The 21,405-nt window shown below is 40.1% G+C and overlaps 1 protein-coding gene across 12 annotated transcripts in view; it reads right to left on the bottom strand.

Annotated features, from left to right (window-relative positions):
• Positions 1–21,405, bottom strand: part of SYNE2 (spectrin repeat containing nuclear envelope protein 2) — a 376,210-nt gene that overhangs the window by 249,361 nt on the left and 105,444 nt on the right. For all 12 annotated transcript variants that reach the window (XM_065548888.1, XM_065548887.1, XM_005561459.4 and 9 more), the window contains exons 9-13: positions 16,636–16,736; positions 14,184–14,285; positions 10,040–10,177; positions 1,035–1,199; positions 39–151 (exon numbers count right to left, since the gene is read on the bottom strand). In XM_065548888.1, coding sequence (XP_065404960.1) covers positions 39–151; positions 1,035–1,199; positions 10,040–10,177; positions 14,184–14,285; positions 16,636–16,736 — 619 coding nt within the window. The remainder of the gene's footprint in view (positions 1–38; positions 152–1,034; positions 1,200–10,039; positions 10,178–14,183; positions 14,286–16,635; positions 16,737–21,405) is intronic.

The following is a 21,405-nucleotide window of genomic DNA, read 5'->3' as shown; positions in this document are numbered from 1 at the left end:
AATAGTACTAGCAGTTGTGAAATAGTAGTGTTACACACCGTCTTTTCATTTCCTCCAATTTCTTAGGTGGTACCAATGGCAAATGATTTTCATCTCTATTTTCAAAGGTAAGGAGAATGTTCGAATGATGCGCAAATCTATCCATCAGGCTCTGAAAAGAAATTCAGCATGACATAAACCATATTTATTGTCAAACACTGTATAATTAAGGGTTTGTCAATCTCACTTGCATTACATCTTTTTTCAAAAAAAAATTCATAAAGCCCTCCCCACAACCCACTTTTTTTTATTGTTTTAAGACACAGGGTCTTGCTCTGTCACCCAGGCTGGAGTGCAGTGGCGTGATCATAGCTCACCGCAGCCTGGAATTCCTGGATTCAAGGGATCCTCTCACCTCAGCTTCTCAAGTAGCTGGGTCTACAGGCACACAGTACAATACCCAGCTAGTTTCGTTTTTAAAAAAATTTTCTATAGAGGTGGGGTCTTGCTATATTGCTTACGCTGAAACTACCCCCTTTAACTAAGATTTTGTGAACAAACATTTTCATCATAAATGTTTTAAATCTGAACATTTTACAGACAGGCAGACCATAGTTTCTTTAGTAAAACCATTATTACAATCTTTTATTTATTGGTGTATATTCCATTCCTTTGTAGGCTCAAATACCATAAATCTCACATAACTTTTTTCATGCCATTTTAGTAAGAACCCAAGTCTCTCAAATTTTAAATCAGGCTCCCCCTTCTTGACCCTCCCACCCCTTGACCTTTTTTTTGGTCAGACTTTATTTAGAGTTGCTTTAGAACTCTATCCTTATTTAGATTCTATCCTTATTGTTTCAACCTTAAACTAGTACAATAGTCATGAATGTAAAGTTATGTTCTAGGTCCCAAAAATCCCCAGAGGAATAATTGTAAACCATCCTCAAATAACCACTACTCTCCTTCTCTTCTTTTTAGGACAAAGTCTTACTCAAGAACAATCCCTAACAAAATATATATTTTTCTACATCTCTTTTTTTTTCTTTTCCAACCTTGAATAAAGTCATTTTCTCTTGTATCAGAGTCACAGCTTGAGAGTGATCCTGGGAGGCTGACAAATCTTCATCCATAAGCTCTTCTACCTCCTGGAGCCAAGCTTCAGTTTGATGGAGGGGTGGGGGCAAGGCATAATTCAGCTTTATTTTCCATGCATTAATCTGAAAAAAAAAAAAGAAGAAGAAGAAGATATTCTTCAGTAGAACTTTTCTAGTTTATTTCTTCACATACAGTATGTTTGACTCTTTGAAGTTTCTCTGGAAGCCAAGACTGATAAATGAGATCCATTATCATGGAAATCTTCATCAATGGGTAAATTTCTTAGTTTTAAATATCACTTAGCTACTTGCTGACCAGGAATATAATTTGTTCAAAAGTTGTAGGAAAAGAAGGCATAAGAAAAAACAAACGTTTTGATAAATCCACAATAAGATATGCGGGAAATTCAAAAGATTAAAAGCACACCTCTAAGCAAGGATAGACTATCCTACTGAACGACCATCATTTGAAATGCTGTGTGTCCTTGTGTGCTCTGACACTACAACTACACCTTTGATACAGATTTATAACTTCTCCCCAATCTAGCCCTAACTGTATATCCACGTGACATATCTCTACCATATCTCCCGAATATCTGTCCTTCACGAAAAGTACCACCCATCCCCAAATCCAGGTACATCTCCTCCTTCCTCAGCCTCCCACCACTCCCTGCATGCACAAGCAGGTGAGAAACACACACTCTGACTGCTTGCTTCTCCAAATACTTGCTGTGTCTTCGCTCTCGCTGCCCCTGCTACCGGGATGTCCCCTCGGCAAGCACTGTCAAAACTCACTCGCACAGTCGTTCATTCACTCACTGGCCAAACATTTATGAACAAGCTATTGTGTTAAGAGCTGGAGATAAAGACACAGAAAGCTTCTGGCGTGGACAAAGGACCATGTGATGGTTACCCATCATTTAATGCTATGCAGCAGTTAGGAGAAAATTAGATGCACAAATGCCAACATGGAAGCACCTTAAAATACACTATGTTCAAAAATAAAAAGAAACAACATATAACGTCAAGGGTGCACAACTTAAAAATACATGTACAGGTCGGGTGCAGTAGCTCACACCGATAAACCCAGCACTTCAAGAGGCCAAGGCAGGAGGATTGGTTGAGCACAGGAGTTCAAGACCAGCTTGGGCAACATGGTAAAAACCCCATCTCTACTAAAAATACAAAAATTAGCCAGGAGTGGTGGTGCACACCTGTAGTGTGACCTATAGTCTCAGCTACTCAAGAGATTGAGGTGGGAGGATCACTGGAGCCCAGGAGGTCAAGGCTACAGTGAGCCATGATCATGCCACTGCACTCCAGCCTGGATGACAGAGTAAGACCCTGTCTCAAAAACAAAACAAAACAAAAATATACATAAATTCAATCTATATTATGCAAAAACATAAAACACATTAAAGATATCAAAACTGTGGCTCAAGGAGAAAGGAGAATGGAAAGAAGGTATGAGTATAAAAGGAAATCAACACACAATTAAGCAAATGAACAAAAACAAGAGTAGGGCCCTGCCTAGCTCCATGTGTCGTGTATGAATGGAAGAGCAATTTAATACAACCCCCTATGTCAGAGTGTAAACCAGATAAATGAAAGCCACAGCTCTTGCCTGAACTACCTATCCAAAGAAGCAGCCAAGAACATGGTTACAGGAAAGTGTGATAAGTGATGTCACAGAGCCAGGCAGGCGAAGGTTGCAGTGAGCCAAGATCGCACCACTGCACTCCAGCCTAGGCGACAGAGTGAGACTCTGTCTCAAGAGACATATATATATATATATATATAGGCATGGTGGATCATGTCTGTAGTCCTAGCCACCTGGGAGGCTGAAGTAGGAGAATCGCTTGAACCCAGGAGGTGGAGGCTGCAGTGAGCCGAGATCACACCAGTGCACTCAAGCCTGGGCAACAGAGCGAGACTCCATCTCAAAAAAAAGAATGTGACTTTTTACACAAACTTACTGCTATACAGTTTGAATGTTTATCTCCTCTGACTCTCATGTTTAAGTTTGATACCCAATATTGGGGCTGGGCCTAACAGGAGCTGAGTTCCCACGAGTGCTGGTTGTTGAAGAGTCTGGCACCTCCTCTCTCTCTCTGCCTCTCTCGCTCTCGCTTCATCTCTTGCCATGTGATTTCTATACACAAGCTCCCCTTTGCCTTCCACTATGAATGGAAGTAGCCTGAGGCCCTCACCAGAAGCAGATGCTGGTGCCACGCTTCTTGTACAGAAGCAGAAACGTGAGCCAAATAAGCCTCTTTTAATTTATTTGATACTCCTATGAAGATCAATCACAAATTAAAATTTGTTTCACTCAGCTTTCTCTAATAAAAAGTACTGGTCTTAAGTCTGTATTTTATCTTTCTGTTACCCAGTCTAATTCTACTAAATGCACTGTTTTTATTCTTTGAGGGTTTTTTTAAATTATTATTTTATTGTAGAGACAAGGTCTCACTATGTTGCCCAGGCTGGTCTTGAACTCCTGGCCTCAAACAATCCTCCTGCCTTGGCCTCCCAAACTGCTGGGATTGCAGGCATGACCAACCAAGCCCAGTTGAGTTATACTGTTTTTTAAACAGGCAAAAATTTGTATATCAGATAGATCACTTCAACATTAATTCATTCAAAAACATTTATGGGGTACCCATCACATGCAAAAGCAAACATCTAAAAGATATTTAACTAAGTACCCAGGTATACAAAATGAGGAAAAAGCTAGGTTCCTTTAAGGCAGTCAAATGAAACTGTTCATAAAATGAAAGCATTAGATATTACAGCTTTTCCATTTTGTTTTGCTTTTTTTTTTTTTTTTTGTCTTGCAAGTTTAATTTTCTCAAAAGATATATGGCAAAGATAATTCTATAACCTTTTTTTTTTTTTTGAGATGGAGTCTCAGTCTGTTACCCAGACTGGAGTGCAGTGGTGCAATCTTGGCTCACTGCAACCTCCACCTCCCAGGTTCAAGCAATTCTCCTGCCTCAGTCTCTCAAGTAGCTAGGATTACAGGCACACACCACCACACCTGGCTAATTTTTGTGTTTTTAGTAGAGACGAGGTTTCACCACGTTGACCAGCCTGGTCTCAAACTCCTGACCTCAGGTGATCTGCCCACCTCGGCCTCCCAAAGTGCTGGGATTATAGGCGTAAGCCACTGCACTTGGCCAATTCTACAATCTTAAATCATTAACTCTTTGCCATTATGTCTCCAGATGAAAGAAAAATGAAAAAAAGTTATTTCATTATTGTAATTTTTTTTTCTTTTTGTTTTGAGACGGAGTCTCACTCTGTCTCCCAGGCTGGATATACATCTCGGCTCACTGAAACCTCTGCCTCCCAGGTTCAAGCAAGTCTCCTGCCTCAGCCTCCTGAGTAGCTGGGATTACAGATATGTGCCACCATGCCTGGCTAATTTTTGTATTTTTAGTAGAGACAGGGTTTTGCCATGTTGGCCAGGGCTGGTCCTGAACTTCTGACATCAAGTGATCTGCCCGCCTCAGCCTCCCAAAGTGCTGGGATTACAGGTGTGAGCCACTGCGCCCAGTCATTTCAAATAAACAAGTTAGCATATACTTTTAGTGTGTCTAACTACGTGTACATCTGCCAAAAAAACCCAGAAATTTGAAATATAATTGAGTTAAAGAGAAGCTAAGAGCAATACCTCTAGTTCAACTATTATTCTTTGCAACCAAAAGACAGCTGCATATATTTTGAATTAAACCAAACCTGTTTTTTTCGACTCAGGGCTACACTCAATATTTATACAGCAGGCAGAAGAGGAAGAACAGAAGGCAATGTTTACCTTTCGTTCCTCTCCTTTCTCACTTAACACTTCCTTTCTGCAGTACTTTTCAATTTGGCTGAAAATTTACATAAGATCTTAACAGGTCAAAATAACATAATGTTGCTATTTTCTACAGTAGGCTCAATATGAAACCATTTACTATGATGCTCTGAGAAATCTGTTCTCAAACTATTGAACCAGAAACTGCATACATGGTTTCAACTTTTATGTCCTCAATGTCTTTAATTTTAGCAATGTCTCATTTTGCCACACCAACAAACTGAGCTGCAGTTTACCTGACTGAGGAATGGATTTTCAAGCTATTACCAATTTACAGCACTTAATCCTGCAAAATAGTTCTTTTTATGTTTTTTCTCATTATTTGGGCAATGTTTCCATATTTAACAAAATCAGGCCAGGTGTCTGTAGCCTGGAACAGCCTGAACTATACAGACAATATCTTCTTCATTGCCTTCCACTTTGTTGAGGACTTGTCACGGACAGGTCTTATCCTTCACAAAAGTCCATTTCAAAGCAGTGATCAGAATAGAAACTGACAATGCAATAAGCACCACCACTGATGAGAAGATTGTAGGAGCTGCAAGTTCTTCAAAATTAGGTTGTCTAAAAGAGTGGCTCTTTTAAGCCACTAGACTGCTATTTAATACTTAGTAAACGGTGTGGAAAATGTATTCTGAAAACAGGCTGCCACTCCTGACAGCCAAGCAAAGGGTCAGCAAACTTTCCCTGTGAAGAGCCAGAGTATCTTTGACTTTGTGGACCACACAGTTCCTGTCATAACTCTGTAAATGTATGAAAAATCATTTCGTTATCCATTTATAAATGAGATGTTACATAAATTATACCTCAATAAAGTTATTTTTTTAATGAAGGCAAAACAAAGACATATTTAGAGATCAAAGAAAACTAGGTGAATTTGTCACTCACAGCCCTGTATTGTAAAATAAGTGAAAGGAAGTTTTCAGGCTGAAGGGAACTGAGCTCAATGGAAACTCAGATCTCTAGAAAGAAATTAAGAACATGGGAAATACCTAGATAAACATAAAAGATTAATTTTTTCATTTAATTTCCTTAAAATATATGGTTGTTTAGAGGAAAAAAAAATTATAACATGGCCCTGGGGATTTTAAGACATATGTTATATGTGTCACGTATATTTATATATAAAACAACTATAGCATAAATAATGGGAGATGAATCAATTTGACTGCAGGATTTCTACATGTTACAAAAAGTTGTAAAATAACCTAGATATTGTACAACTCTAAGGCTGGGTGTGGTGGTTCACACCTATAATCCCAGCACTTTGGTAGGCCAAGGTAAGTGGATCCCTTGAGCCCAGGAGTTCAAGACCAGTCTGGGCAACATAGTGAAACTCCTTCTCTGCAAAAAAATACAAAAGAAATTAAGCATGCATGGTGATGCATGCCTGTAGTCCCAGCTACTCAGAAAGCTGAGGTGGGAGGATTGACTGAGCCTGGAAAGCAGAGGTTGCAGTTACCTGTGATCAAGCCACTGCACTCCAGCCTGGGCAACAAAGCAAGACTCTGTCTCAAAACAAAAACAACAACAACAAAAAATTGCAAAACTCTAAGTAGACTGTAAAAATTTTGTAATGCATATTATAATCCCTAGAGCAACCACTAAAAACATGATAGGAAGAAGCAGAGTCAAGTCAACAGACAAATTAAAATGGAATTCTTAAAAAACGCATGATCCAAAACCAGGCAACAAAGGAAGAAACGGAGGCCGGGCACAGTGGCTCACATCTGTAATCCCAGCACTTTGGGAGGTCAAGGCAGGCAGATCACTTGAGGTCAGGAGTTCGAGACCAGACTGGCCAACATGGTGAAACCCCATCTCTACTAAAAATACAAAAACTAGCCAGTCATGGTGGTGGGCATCTATAATCCCAGCTACTCAGGAGGCCGAGGCAGGAGAATCGCTTGAACCCAGAGGCAGAGGTTAAACGTGAGCCACGATCATGCTCACTAACCTCTCCCACACTCCAGCCCGGGAGACACGGAGAGACTCTGTCTCAGAAAAAAAAAAAAAGGCCGGGCGCTGTGGCTCAAGCCTGTAATCCCAGCACTTTGGGAGGCCGAGATGGGTGGATCACAAGGTCAGGAGATCGAGACCATCCTGGCTAACACGGTGAAGCCCCGTCTCTACTAAAAACTACAAAAAACTAGCCGGGCAAGGTGGCGGGCGCCTGTAGTCCCAGCTACTCGGGAGGCTGAGGCAGGAGAATGGCGTAAACCTGGGAGGCAGAGCTTGCAGTGAGCTGAGATCCGGCCACTGCACTCCAGCCTGGGCGACAGAGCAAGACTCTGTCTCAAAAAAAAAAAAAAGGAAGAAACAGAGATAGAAAAAGCAGAGAGAATAAACAAAACAAAGAGTTAAATGATATACCTAAATTGAACTATATCAACAATTATATTAAGTGGACTAAGCACTACAATTAAAAGAGAAGGGATAGGCTAGGCACGGTGGTTCATGCCTGTAATCCCAACACTTTGGGAGGCCAAAAGTTCTAATTCAGGAGCATTGCTTGAGGCCAGGAGTTCATGACCAGTATGGGCAACATGGCAAAACTCCATCTCTACAAAAAATTTAAAATTTTGCCAGGCATGATGGCACACACCAGTAGTCCCAGCTACTTGTGAGGCTGAGGCAGGAAGATGGCTTGAGCGTAGGAGGCTGAGGCTGCAGTAAGCCATGATTCTGCTGGTGCATTCTAGCCTGGACAACAGAGTGAGACTCGATCTCAAAAAAAAAAAGACAGGGACTAGCACAGTAGGTAAGAAAGCAAGATACAACTGTGTGTCATTTATAAGAGATACACTTTGAATATAAAGACTCCAAATAGATGAAAAGTAAATGAAGGAAAAAGATGTACTATACAGTCAGCACAGAAGACTGGAATGACTATACTGGTATAAGATTAAGTATAATATTAATAGATGTCAAGAAAAACAGTATTATTAAAGATAAGCAGGAATATTTCATAATGGTAGAAGTCCTCAGGAAGACAAAATAATCATAAGCATGTACACACAATGACAATGTTTTAAAATACATGAAGCAAAATTGGACAGCACTGAAGACAGATTCCCACAGATTTTAATACTCCTCTCTCAGCAGTATATAATAGAATTGGACAAAACATCCGTCAAGACACAGATAATCTGAACAAAATTATCAACCACCTTATATTAATTAATATTTGTAATTTGGAAGCAACATAAGTGCCCATCAACAGATGAATGGATAAAGAAAATGTGGTACATATACACAATGGAGTACTATTCAGCCAAAAAAAATGAGGGCCGGGCGCAGTGGCTCACGCCTGTAATCCCAGCACTTTGGGAGGCAAAGGAGGGCGGATTGCGAGGTCAGGAGATTGAGACCATCACGGTTAACACAGTGAAACCCTGTCTCTACTAAAAATACAAAAAATTAGCCGGGAGTGGTGGCGGGTGCCTGTAGTCCCAGCTACTCAGGAGGCTGAGGCAGAGAATCACTTGAATCTGGGAGGCGAGACTTGCAGTGAGCCGAGATCGTGCCCCTGCACTCCAGCATGGCGACACAGCGAGACTCTGTCTCAAAAACAAACAAACAAAAAAATTAGCCGGGCATGGCGGCATGCACCTGTAATCCCAGCTACTCTGGGGCTGAGGCAGGAGAATCTCTTGAACTCGGGAGGCAGAGTTTGCAGTAAGCCGAGATCACACCATTGCACTCTAGCCTGGGTGACAGAGCAAGACTCCATCTCAAAAAAAAAAAAAAAGAATGAGATTCTGTCATTTGCAACAATGTGGATGGAAATGGAAGTCATTATGTTAAGTGAAATAAGCTAGGCACAGAAAGACAAATATCACATGTTCTTACTTATTTGTGGGATCTAAAAATCAACACAGTTTAACTCATGGAGATAGAGAGTAGAAAGATGATTACCAGAGGCTGGGAAGGGTGGCTAGGGAGTAGAGGGAAATGGAAATGGTTAATGGGTACAAAAAAATAGAAAGAACAAATAAGACCTACTATTTGACAGTGCAACAGGGTGACTATAGACAATAATAACTTAATTGTACATTTTAAAATAACTTGAAGAGTATAACTGGATTGTTTGTACCTCAAAGGATAAATGCTTGAGGGAATGAAGATCCCATTCTCCAAGATGTGCTTATTTCACATTGCATGCCCGTATCAAAATATCTCATGTACCCCAAAAATATATGCACCTACTATGTACCAGTAAAAATTAAAAATTAAATTGAATTTTTTAAAAATTTAACATTTATAGAATATTATACCCAATGACTGCAGAATATGTGTTCTTTTCAAGTGCACAAAGTTATGTACCATATGCTGGGCCATAAACTACGTCTCAATAAATTGAAATGGATTGAAATTATACAGATATATTCAGACACACATGTACAAATTCATCCTTACACACTCTCTGTGGATTTGTTCCTACTTCTTTCAAGCATCTACTGATATTGATACATGATAGTAGAGAAGAAGCCACACGTCAATCAAAATATAGATAATCTACTGTAGCAAACCAAGAATTGATAGCAAATATATCAAGCTTGGATAAGCTTGCATTTTCTCTAAGCAGAACACAAAAAATCCCTACTTAAAAGATGATCACTACCCAAATGATGCCATGGAGAAAATATAAAAACACTATCCCATTTTCTGATGAAGCATCTACACTGTCTTTTACAGAATTTCTCACGGAAGTTTAAAGTAAAACCCTCATCCAAAAAAACAAAGCTGCCCTTTGAAAATGCTTTTTTTTTTTTTTTTTTTTTTTTTTTTTGAGACAGAGTCTCATTCTGTCACCCAGACTGGAGTGCAGTGGTGCGATCCCAGTTCACTGCAACCTCCACCTCCCGGGTTCAAGCGATTTTATGCCTCAGCCTCCCAAGTATCTGGATTACAGGTGCCCACCAACACACCCTGCTAATTTCTGTAATTTTAGTAGAGGCAGGGTTTTGCCACGTTGGCCAGGCTGGTATCAAACTCCTGACTACAAGTGATCCACCCACCCTCGGTCTCCCAAAGTTCTGGGATTACAGGTGTTAGCCACTGATTCTGGCCTGAAAATGTTCTTCTAATCAACATAAACAGTCACCTGGTGATCGAGGCCATCCCAGGCTTCTCTCAACTGTAAATGATCCTTGTCCAGCTCATCCGGATCCCATTTTATTGACAGGACATCCAAAAAGGACTTTTTTTCTTCATTGAATGACTCCATAAAGGACAGCAGGCTCTACAATTAGAAGAGTATTTTAAAGACTGAAAATGTTTAATTCCATTTATATCATATAATCTGTTATTTTGAGGTCTATAGGTATAGGATATATTTAAGTTTTTACTTAAAGGTAAAATCCCCTGAATCCAGTATCCCCTCTCTGCTCTGATTTCCTTCTTCATTGCACTGTGATAACTGGACACCAGCATAATGTCATACACCTCACTCTGTGCTTTGTGTCGGTATTGTTGGATTTCTACTGGAGTGGAGCAGCAAGGTCACTGGGTTACAGGACAGATCATGATGCCACATGGAAAATATGAGTTTGTTTGTTCTCCCCAAGTATGCGCTCACAACCAAATAAGAATGAATGAATGTGAAAATTATATGATAGCAGTAGTCATATTATAAGCAATTTTCAAAGTGTTCATGAATAACTGGGCTTCAGCTTCTTCTTCTCAATTCATTTTATATAAACTTTGAAAAATACTTTGCCTTCAAATATTTAATAAGTAAAGCTTTTTCTTGGTTCACATTTGTGTGAAATATGGGTATTTAAGAGTTACCAGGCCGGGTGCGGTGGCTCACGCCTGTAATCCCAGCACTTTGGGAGGCCGAGGTGGGTGGATCACAAGGTCAAGAGATTGAGACCATCCTGGCCAACATAGTGAAAAACCATCTCTACTAAAAATACAAAAATTAGCTGGGCGTGGTGGCGCACACCTATAGTCCCAGCTACTCAGGAGGCGGAGGCAGGAGAATCACTTGAACTTGGGAGGCAGAGGTTGCAGTGAGCCAAGATCGCGCCACTGCACTCCAGCCTGGTGACAGAGACTCTGTCTCAAAAAAAAAAAAAAAAAAAAAAAAAAAAGAGTATCAATTGGCCAGGCACTGTGGCTCACGACTGTAATCCTAGCAATTTGGGAGGCTGAGGCAGGTGCACCACTTGAGCCCAGGAGTTCAAAACTAGCCTGGGCAACATGGCAAAATTCCGTATCGACCAAAAATACAAAAAATTAGCTAGGCATGGTGGCACACACCTGTAGTCCCAGCTACTCAAGAGGCTGAAGTGGGAGGATGGCTTCAGCCCAGGAGGCAGAGGTTGCAGTGATTGGGCCACTGCACCACAGCCTGGGAGACAGACAGATATCCTGTCTCAGGAAAAAAAAAAAAAGAGTTATCAATTACATGGGGTTTTTTTTTCTTTTTTTGGAGACAGGATCTGGCTCTATTGCCCAGGCTGAAGTTCAGTGGCATGATGTTGGCTCACGGCAACCTCTGCCTCCTGGGCTCAAGTGATCCTCCCACCTCATCTCCCGAGCAGCTGGCACTACAGGGGTGCACCACCACATTCGGCTAATTTTTTTTTGGTATTTTTTGTAGAGACAGGGTTTCACTCTGTTGTCCAGGCTGGTTTTGAACTCCTGGGCTCAAGTGATCCACCTGCCTCACCTCCTAAAGTGCTGAGATGACAGACATGAGCCACTGCAACTGGCCATAGTTAACTACTCAGCTCCAGGGTTGTAGTGTGAAAGTAGCTACTGACAATACATAAATAGGTGTGGCTCTGTTCCAATAACATTTTATTCACAAAATGGGCCAACCTCTGCTCTAGAACCATACTGTTCAAATGCTGTTCCAAGGATCAGCATTAATGTTTCAAATGTCATTTAAAACATTCTTGATAGCATTTTAAATTATTGACAGCATTTTAAATGAAATGTTATGAAAAAGTCAAAGGATAATTTACTTGAATTCTGATAATTAATGACTTCATAAAACCTTCTATTTAGGGAACCTGAATCTGTGATACATTATTAAATCAAAGACATATGTGAGAACAATGCACTTTCAGTAAAAGATGAGCACTTTGTCAAGAAAAAAATCTTAGACCAGAGCTAAGGGAAGAAGGTCAAGAAGCCTGTGCAGTTCAGACCAAAGGAAGAAAAAGATGTTTGATCCCTTCCTTCCCTGATGCTTCCAAAGCAAAAAGGAAAGTATGGCCAGCAAGTTGCACAACTCACTGAATGTTACAGTTGAAAGGCTGGACTTATCCAACTCTTTGACTTAACAGACATGGAGATGGAGGCCTAGAGGTGCTAAGTGCTATGTAGGTACCTGACAGTATCTGCAGCTTGTTCAGGACAGAGCACTGGGGAGAAGCACAGCACTGCATAGACAATGGGCTCTAAGAAACGGGACTGAGGAACCTTTGCTTTGTTTCCTGTTAAGTCTCTTTCAAGGCTGTACAGTGAATAACTACTTACCCCAGAGAAGCATCACAATGCAAAAACAGCTAGGACTTTAAAGCTAGACTTCCATTCAAGTCCCATCCCTACCCTTTTAGTAGCCATGTAACCTTAAATAAGCCACTTATCTTCATCTGTAAAACTGGAATAATACCAAGCTCAGCAAGATATTTTAACATGTGAAATGCAAATCAGCAAGGTATCTGCTACATAGAAAATGTTCAACATGGCCAGGTGTGGTGGCTCACGCCTATAATCCCAGCACTTTAGGAGGCTGAGGCAGGTGGATCACTTGAGGTCAGGAGTTCGAGACCAGCCTGGCCAACATGGTGAAAACCCGTCTCTACTAAAAATACAAAAATTAGCTGGGCCTGGTGGCAGGTGCCTGTAATCCCAGCTACTCGGGAGACTGAAGCATGAGAATCGCTTGAACCCAGGAGGCAGAGATTGTAGTGAGCCAAGATCGCGCCACTGTACTCGAGCCTAGGCCACAGCGCAAGATTCTGCCTCCAAAAAAAAAAAAAAGGAAATGCTCGATATGTGGTAATAATCACAGCTGTCATTATTTCTCAAAGGACTCTCAGTTGAGGCTCTGTATTCATTCTAAAAAGCATGTTCTGGGGCTTGGTGCTGTGGCTCACGCCTATAATCCCAGCACTTTGGGACGCCAAGGCAGGTGGATCACCTGAGGTCAGGAGTTCGAGACTAGCCTGACCAACATGGAGAAACCCTGTCTCTACTAAAAATACAAAATTAGCTGGGCTTGGTGGTGCATGCCTGTAACCCCAGCTACTTGGGAGACTGAAGCAGGAGAATTGCTTGAACCCGGGAGGCAGAGGTTGTGGTAAGCCGAGATCACGCCACTGCATTCCAGCCTGGGCAACAACAGCGAAACTCTGTCTCAAAAAATAAAAATAAAAATAAAAATAAAAATAAAATAAAAAGCATGTTCTGCTTTAAACCAGGGACTGGAAAACTTTTACTGTAAGGGGCAAGACAGTAAATATCTCAGGCTTTAAGAGCCATATGGTCTGTATCACGACTACTCAACTCTGGGGTTATAGTGTGAAAGTGGTGACTGGCAATGCTTAAATGAGTGTAGCTCTGTTCCAACAACATTTTATTTACAAAATGGGCCAACCCCTGCTCCAGAACCATGCTGCTCAAAGTACTCCAAAAACGAGCAGAATCAACATCATCTGAGACCTTGTTAGAAATGCAAAAACTCAGGCCCTGCCCCAGAATTACTGAGCCAGAATGTGCATTTTAACAGGACTACCCCAGTGAATCACATGCACCTTAGTTTCTGAAGTACAGTGCTACAATTCAGCCTTAAAACCTTCAGTGAATTTAATATTTAAAATACTTAACCCTGAAAGAGTTTTCTAAAAACATACTTACTGCTCATCCCTTAAAAAGTAAATTACAAGCCGGGCACGGTGGCTCAAGCCTGTAATCCCAGCACTTTGGGAGGCTGAGACGGGCGGATCACAAGGTCAGGAGATCGAGACCATCCTGGCTAACACGGTGAAACCCCGTCTCTACTAAAAAATACAAAAAACTAGCCGGGCGAGGGGGCGGGCGCCTGTGGTCCCAGCTACTCCGGAGGCTGAGGCAGGAGAATGGCGTAAACCCGGAAGGCGGAGCTTGCAGTGAGCTGAGATCCGGCCACTGCACTCCAGCCTGGGCGACAGAGCCAGACTCAGTCTCAAAAAAAAAAAAAAAAAAAAAAAAAAAAAAGTAAATTACAAACTGCTGTTTAAAATCATACTTACATTATACTTTTTAAAGTAGGTATCATTTTCTGGATCCTTTAGCAACTTCTGTAGTTTTTCCTTTTGCAGAGTTAACCAGACCACAGCATCTTTCACCTTTCCCTGTATTTTACACACACACAATTAAACTATATTTTAAACAGACTTGGGTTTTTTAACAAAAAAAATTAACAACTTGAAACAGCAGTGAAATAATGCCATCATTACACACCAATGATTCATTATGCCAAAGAGTAATATCACTTGTTCACATAACACCTTAAATTTTAAACCAGATTGGAACTAGCATCTGAACATGACAATGTGCTAAAGAAATGGGCAAGCAATGCACCCCCTCCCCCATTTTGGCTTGGAGAACATTATTCTAAATCATTTCTTTATAGCAGGCATTTCAGAAGACTGCCTTCCAATAAATCGAAATATGGGGTAATTCAAGAGATGTTCACACCCTGCAGAAACACTGACATCAAAAATAACTCAAACACTTTCAAGAGCCTAAAAATAACAGTACCAAAGGTTTTTTAGCTATGCTATCATCAAGATATGAACAACAATTACTTTTTCTGTAGATTCTTGCTTAGGTGGTAAACTTGCTTACATTTGGAAGCCAATTTTACTGCTATAGGATAAAGAAGTTATATCTTATTTCCACCCTTCTTTAACCTTCATTTACTTTGTGTTTTCCTATTAAGCAAAAGTTTTCTAATATTTTTGCACTCAATTTCATGGACAGTTGAATCTTGCATTTTATTTTTTTAATATGAAAATTAATTGGAAAAGAATAGCTCCTCAGCAGGCCAGAAATAAGTGAACTGAATTATAAGCCTGCATCTCAGCTTGAGACTCTCTTCCAGAGTCAGCAACAATCTGGCTTATTGCCTCAAACTTAACAGCTGGAAAAACATAGGCCCAATTTGTCAAATAAAATGCATGTAAACATGTCTGAAAATGCATGCAAACATGTGGTTTAAAACATTTTTTAAAGTAATATTCTCAAACATTTTACTAAATTCACAGCACTCATTTATCATCTTAGAAGCAGAATAAGAGTTTCTTTTCAGCTCAGCAATTTTTATGAAGTTTCCACCCACACTATTTTGTGTACTCACTGAAAGTAAAGGAGAAAAACTGAATAATCAAATGGCAATCTAATAGTTATGCAAGGCTGGGTGCAGTGGCTCACACCTACAATCCCACGCACTTTGGGAGGCCAAGGCAGGTAGATCACTTGAGGCCAAGAGTTTGAGACCAGCCTGGCCAACATGGTGAAATCCTGTACTAAAAATACAAAAATTAGCCAGGCAGGACGGTCCACGCCTGTAATCCCAGCTATCGGGAGTCTGAGGCACGAGAATCATTTGAGCCTGGCAGGCAGAGGTTGCAGTGAGCCAAGATCACGCCACTGTACTCTAGCCTGGATAACAGAGTGAGACTCTATCTAAACAAACAAACAAACAAACAAACAAACAATAGTAATTCAGGAGTATATCAACAAATAGGGATTAACAATAGAATACAACACTTCCATTTATATGAATCACACAATTTCATTTATATGAAGCTAAAGAATAGACAAACTGGAAATGTGCTAAAATTAGATGATGGTGAAGGTTGCCCAATCATGTAAATACACCAACAACCACGGAAACAAACATATTAAATAGATGAATTTTATGGTATATAAATTATATCTCAATAAAGGTAATAAATATTATAATACATAAAAATTTGATAGGCCAGGCACAGTGGCTCACTCCTATAATCCCAGCACTCTGGGAGGCCAAGATGGGTGGATCACTTGAAGTTAGGAGTTCAAGACCAGCCTGGTCAACATGGTGAAACCCGTCTCTATCAAATATACAAAAATCAGCTGAGTATGGTGGCACGTGCCTGTAATTCCAGCTACTTGGGAGGCTGAGGTAAGATAATCACTTGATGGGAAGACAGATGTTACTGTAAGCCAAGATCATGCCACTGCACTCCAACCTGGGAGACAGAGTTGAGACTGTCTCAAAAAAAATAAATAAATAAAAAATAAAAAAATAGAATATTATAATAAACAAAAATTTTATATCTTTAGATTTTTAAAAGTTTAACTTCATTTGTCTTATACAGTGCCTATCGGAAAGTTGTTTCAGATAATTCAGTAAAGTTTAATAAATTATCCCTTTGAACCTAAAAAAAAAAAAAAGAACATTCAACACTAACCTACAGTAACAGAAATTAGAATGCTGGTTGCCTGGGGTAGGAAGCAGAGACAGAAAAGGTGCCCAGTGGAATATTCTGGGTACCAGATATGTTTTATATCATGATTGAAGTATGATTTACAGGGGTGTATGCTCATTAAACTGTACATTTAAGTTCTGTATGCAAATTATATCTTGCTTTTAAAAATTAAACCATTAGCAGGATACAACTAAAATGAGCTTGACTTATGCATATGAAAACATACCCGAGCCTCCTCTCCAGTCCCAGGTGCATCTTTGGAATACTGCAGAAACTGTGCCACATAGGTCATGATGGACTTTTCATCAGGATCAACAACGTCCACATCTGCAAGATACACCACACTATCAATTAGCTGTTATACATTTGCTATAATGAATATTCTAGAATGGGCTATGCCATAGCCTCTGCCGTTTAGTTCACAGGCTCTGGAAATGCACCAAAGTAGTCACCCAGCCATCCAATCTCTGTTTACTCAGCCTTGCTGCAAGACTGTGCAGTGGCTAAGAGCTTAGATCTATACACAGAGATAGCTGGGGGGTTAAATCCTGACACTAGTATGTGCACAGTCTCAGTTTTCTAATAATACAGTGTCACTATGGGGGTATGTCTGAGGGCATAAGTAGTCAGAGAGGATGAAGAGGAGAAAATAAAGTATTCCTCTTTCTAGATACATGGTGCAGAAATTCCTCCAGGAATGCAGGAACATACAGCAATTAGAATGCATTCCTGACACCTTGGTCTTGGCATGTGTGCAGTAAAGCATCTCCAAAAGCATATATTGTATGGAAAGCTTATCTAAGACATTCACAGAGTTTGTTCATTCATTCATAGAACAAGTAAATCTACTGAGAGCCTTCTACGGGCCAGGCTTTGTGTTGCATTAAGAGTCCATCGTGAAATAAGTCTGTAAAATGCTGAATTAAACAAAATTTTAAAGACTACAAACTCCTATTTATCTTATTTTTTATTTATTTTAGACAGAGTCTCTCTATGTTGTCCAGGCTGCTCTCAAACTCCTGGCCTCAAGCAGTCTTCCGACCTCAGCCTCACAAGTAGCTAGCATAGGACACTGTGCCAGGCATATAAATTCTGTAAAGTACAGAACTTCTCCAGGCATCTAATAAGTGAAGGAGATCATAAAATCACAAAAAGCGGGATGCAATATGTCACAGACAAAATGAACACCTAATTTGGAGGTGTTCCTTGACCTAAACAAGCAATAAAGATTATTTTTTTAAAAAAACTTCAGTTTATTTATTAAGTTAAACTTAAAGCAACAAATATTTACAGAGAGCCAATAACTGTGGGTCACAGGCAGGGGCTACAAGGATATGTAAGGCATGGTCCCTGCCTTTGGAGATCTTATGCTTCAACCCTCTATTCATTCAACTAGTAGATGCTAGACACCTTAAAACATTATCTGCCCCTCAAGGAGTTTAAGGTTAGGAAAAAAAAAGTAACAAACAAATACAACACACCATGCATACTTTAGTGAACATATTTACTAGGTTCAATGAGTGCTCTAAGTCACCTGAAGTAGAAAATAAATCAATCCATTTGCAAACAACGTAATTCAAGGCAGTAAGCATATAAAATTAGCAATAAAAAGCTGAGGGTAGGGTTTCAATATAGGAAGAATTTTTAAGAATTAAGTTATTCTATCTTTAACTGAAAAAGATATAAACATCAAGAGATACATAAAATAATGATACTGGCTTATTTAGATATCGCTTTACAAAAACTTCTCATTATATATGAAGCCACGCGTGAAGATTAAATGTGTTAACAATATTATGTCAAAATAGTTCCCTTATTCAAATATGACTAAGGTATTTGGTTTGGATAAATAATCATGATGCATTTCATATTTTTGAGCTATTATTTAAGCCATTTATGATGAATTATGGGCAATTATGCAGAAAAAATTTGTTTTTACTATAGTGTCTATTTCGTTAGTTGCCTGGTTATTCATACATACAAAAATGGAGAAAATATTTTATACTAATAATAAAGATTTGGAGAATCACAATATAAGAAAAGTATTTAAAACAGACAGTCATCAGAAACAGGACAAAAGCACGAGAAAAAATAAAGGAAAAACAAAAGACAATGAAAAGCCAAAAAGAAAAGACAAAAGACAAGGAAAGGGAGAAAAGAAGGTAAAAAAGGAAGGGGGGAAAAAAGGATAAGGGTAAAAAGTTAACAAGAATTAGTAACAACCAACATGAAGGCAGACCAATGTCCAAACTATAGAAATACAGCTGTAGGCAGACCAAGCATGGTGGCTTAAGCCTGTAATCCTAGCACTTTGTGAGGCCGAGGTGGCAAATCACCTGAGGTCAGGAGTACTAGACCATCCTGGCCAACAGGGCAAAACCCTCTCTCTACTAAAAATGCGAAAATTAGCCAGGCATGGTGGCACATGTCTATAATCCCAGCTACTTGGGAGCCTGAGGCAGGAGAATTGCTTGAACCCAGGAGGCGAAGGTTGCAGTGAGCCAAGATTGAGCCACTGCACTCCAGCCTGGGAGACAGAGCAAGATACTCCAATCTCTAAATAAATAAATAAATAAATAAATAAATAAATAAATAAGGCTGTAAGCGCACATACAAGTTCTAAGTTCAAATTAGGCTGTGAGCTTATAAAATATCACCTAAATTCAACTCTTACCAAAACCTGAAGTCCACAGAGGCTAAATACCAGTAGCAAAGAGCACAGGTAGCAGCCAGATCTTGGTTTCTAATACCATTCTCCAATAAAAAGAGCCAGGGCTCCTTGGAGAAATGACGATCCTAAGACTGGGGCAGGAAATACACAAGATGAGCCTGCAGCATCTTGTCAGGCCAGAAAGTAAGAAAATGCTCAAAAACAAACAAGCAAACCCCATACTGATGGGGACATATCAAAGGAGCACAGGAGCCAACTAAAGAGCTCCCACTGGCCAAAACTTTGAGCGTAAAGAGACTTTTTAAAAAATTGACCCTTAAAATAAACATAGTAGTACAATAAGCCCATATTGATATAAATAAATGACTGAATAAGTAAGTAAATGGGGGAGAATAGACAAATTTCTGAGCAGAAGAACTTCAAATAATTTACATAGATAATCTGCCATCAAGGAGAGTGAGTGTAACTCTCCCAAGTGTGGGCTATGCAGTGATTTCCCTCCAAAGAGCACAGTATGGAAAGAAGCGGGAGAAAAGAGTAACTTCACCATGAGAACTCTGATCAGCACTAGCTCGGCCAGATGAGGCAGTAACTGGGATTACAGGCGCACCACCACGCCCAGCTAATTTTGTATTTTTAGTAGAGACGGGGTTTCACCATGCTGGCCAGGCTAGGTCTTGAACTCCTTACCTCGTGTCTGCCCACCTCGGTCTCCCAAAGTGCTGGGATTACAGGCATGAGACACAGCGCCCTGCTGAAAGTTTATTTAAAAATACAAAAAGAGGCCAGGCGTAGCGGCTCACGTCTGTAATCCCGGCACTTTGGGAGGCTGAGGTGGCCCAATGCTTGAAGCCAGGAGTTCGAGACCAGCCTGGACAACATAGTAAAACCCCATCTCTACTAAAAACACAAAAATTCGCCAGGCACAGTGACACACACCAGTAGACCCAGCTACTCAGAAGGCTGAGGTAGGAGAATCACTTGAACCAAGGAGATGGAGGCTATGGTGAGGCAAGATCACACCACTGCACTCCAGCTTGGGAGACTGAGTGAGACCCTGTCTCAAAAAACATAAAAATACAAAAAAATTAGCCGGGCGTAGTGGCGCACACCTGTAGTCCCAGCTACTCAAGAGGCTGAGGCACAAGAATCACTTGAACCAAGGAGTTGGAGGCTGTGGTGAGGCAAGATCACACCACTGCACTCCAGCTTGGGAGACTGAGTGAGACTCTGTCTCAAAAAAAATAAAAATACAAAAAATTAGCCAGGCATGGTGGCGCACACCTGTAGTCCCAGCTACTCAGGAGGCTAAGGCACAAGAATCGCTGTAACCCAGGAGGTGGAGGTTGCAGTGAGCCAAGATTGCTGGGCAACAGAGCAAGACTCATTCCAAAAAAAAAAAAGGAATGAAGTATTGATACATGCCACAACATAGATAACCTTGGAGATATTTTGCTAAGTTAAAGAAGCCAGTCACAAAGACTGTGTATTGTATAATTCCGTATATGTGAAATGTAATTAGAAAGTACTGGGGCGTGAGGGGGGTTGGGGGCAAATGGAGAGTAATTGCTAATGGTCACAGGAGTTCCTTTGGGGATGACAAACATGTTCTAAAATGAACGGTGATGATGACTGAACAATTTTGTGAATACAGTTCTCCTTGGTATCCACAGGAACTGCTTCCAGGACTCATCTCTAGATTACTTTTAATATCCAATACAATGTAAATGCTATGTAAATAGTTGTTATACATTTGTGTAACATGTATTGTTTAGGGAATAATGACAAGAAAAAAGTCTGTACATGCTCAGGACAAATGCTTTTCTTTTTCCCCAAATATTTTCAATCCATTGTTGGCTGACTCCATGGATATGGAACCCATAGACACGGAGGGCAGGCTGTATACTAGAAACCACTAATTTGTATACTTAAATGGATACATTATATGGTATGTGAATTATCTCTTAATAAAGCTGCTTAAAACGAAAAAGATTAAGTGACAAATCCACAGTCACCTGGGCAGTGAGTGTGCTGGAACTAGCTGACTAACATCAGCTTAAGAGAGTTGATTGCTAAATGTTCAGAAGTTTTTGTAAGCTGGTTGTGAAAAAATCATCAATAAAAATTAAATCATATAAATGCACAAATTATATTAAAAGCATAGGTAATAAATACTCAAAACTTATCACTTCCCAATTATTGTATTATATTTTACTATTATCTATATGCTCCTGAGGCTATCTGTCTATTGTATCTGTGTGACAGAAACAACATATCATGGTGTGGTACTGAACATCTTTTTCTAATTCTGCGTTTAGTGATTGC

This window comes from Macaca fascicularis, chromosome 7, assembly GCF_037993035.2.
Source record: "Macaca fascicularis isolate 582-1 chromosome 7, T2T-MFA8v1.1".
Taxonomy (NCBI): Eukaryota; Metazoa; Chordata; class Mammalia; order Primates; family Cercopithecidae; genus Macaca; species Macaca fascicularis.
Note: the sequence above shows the minus strand (reverse complement) of the source record. Positions and strands in the feature narration are given on the sequence as shown.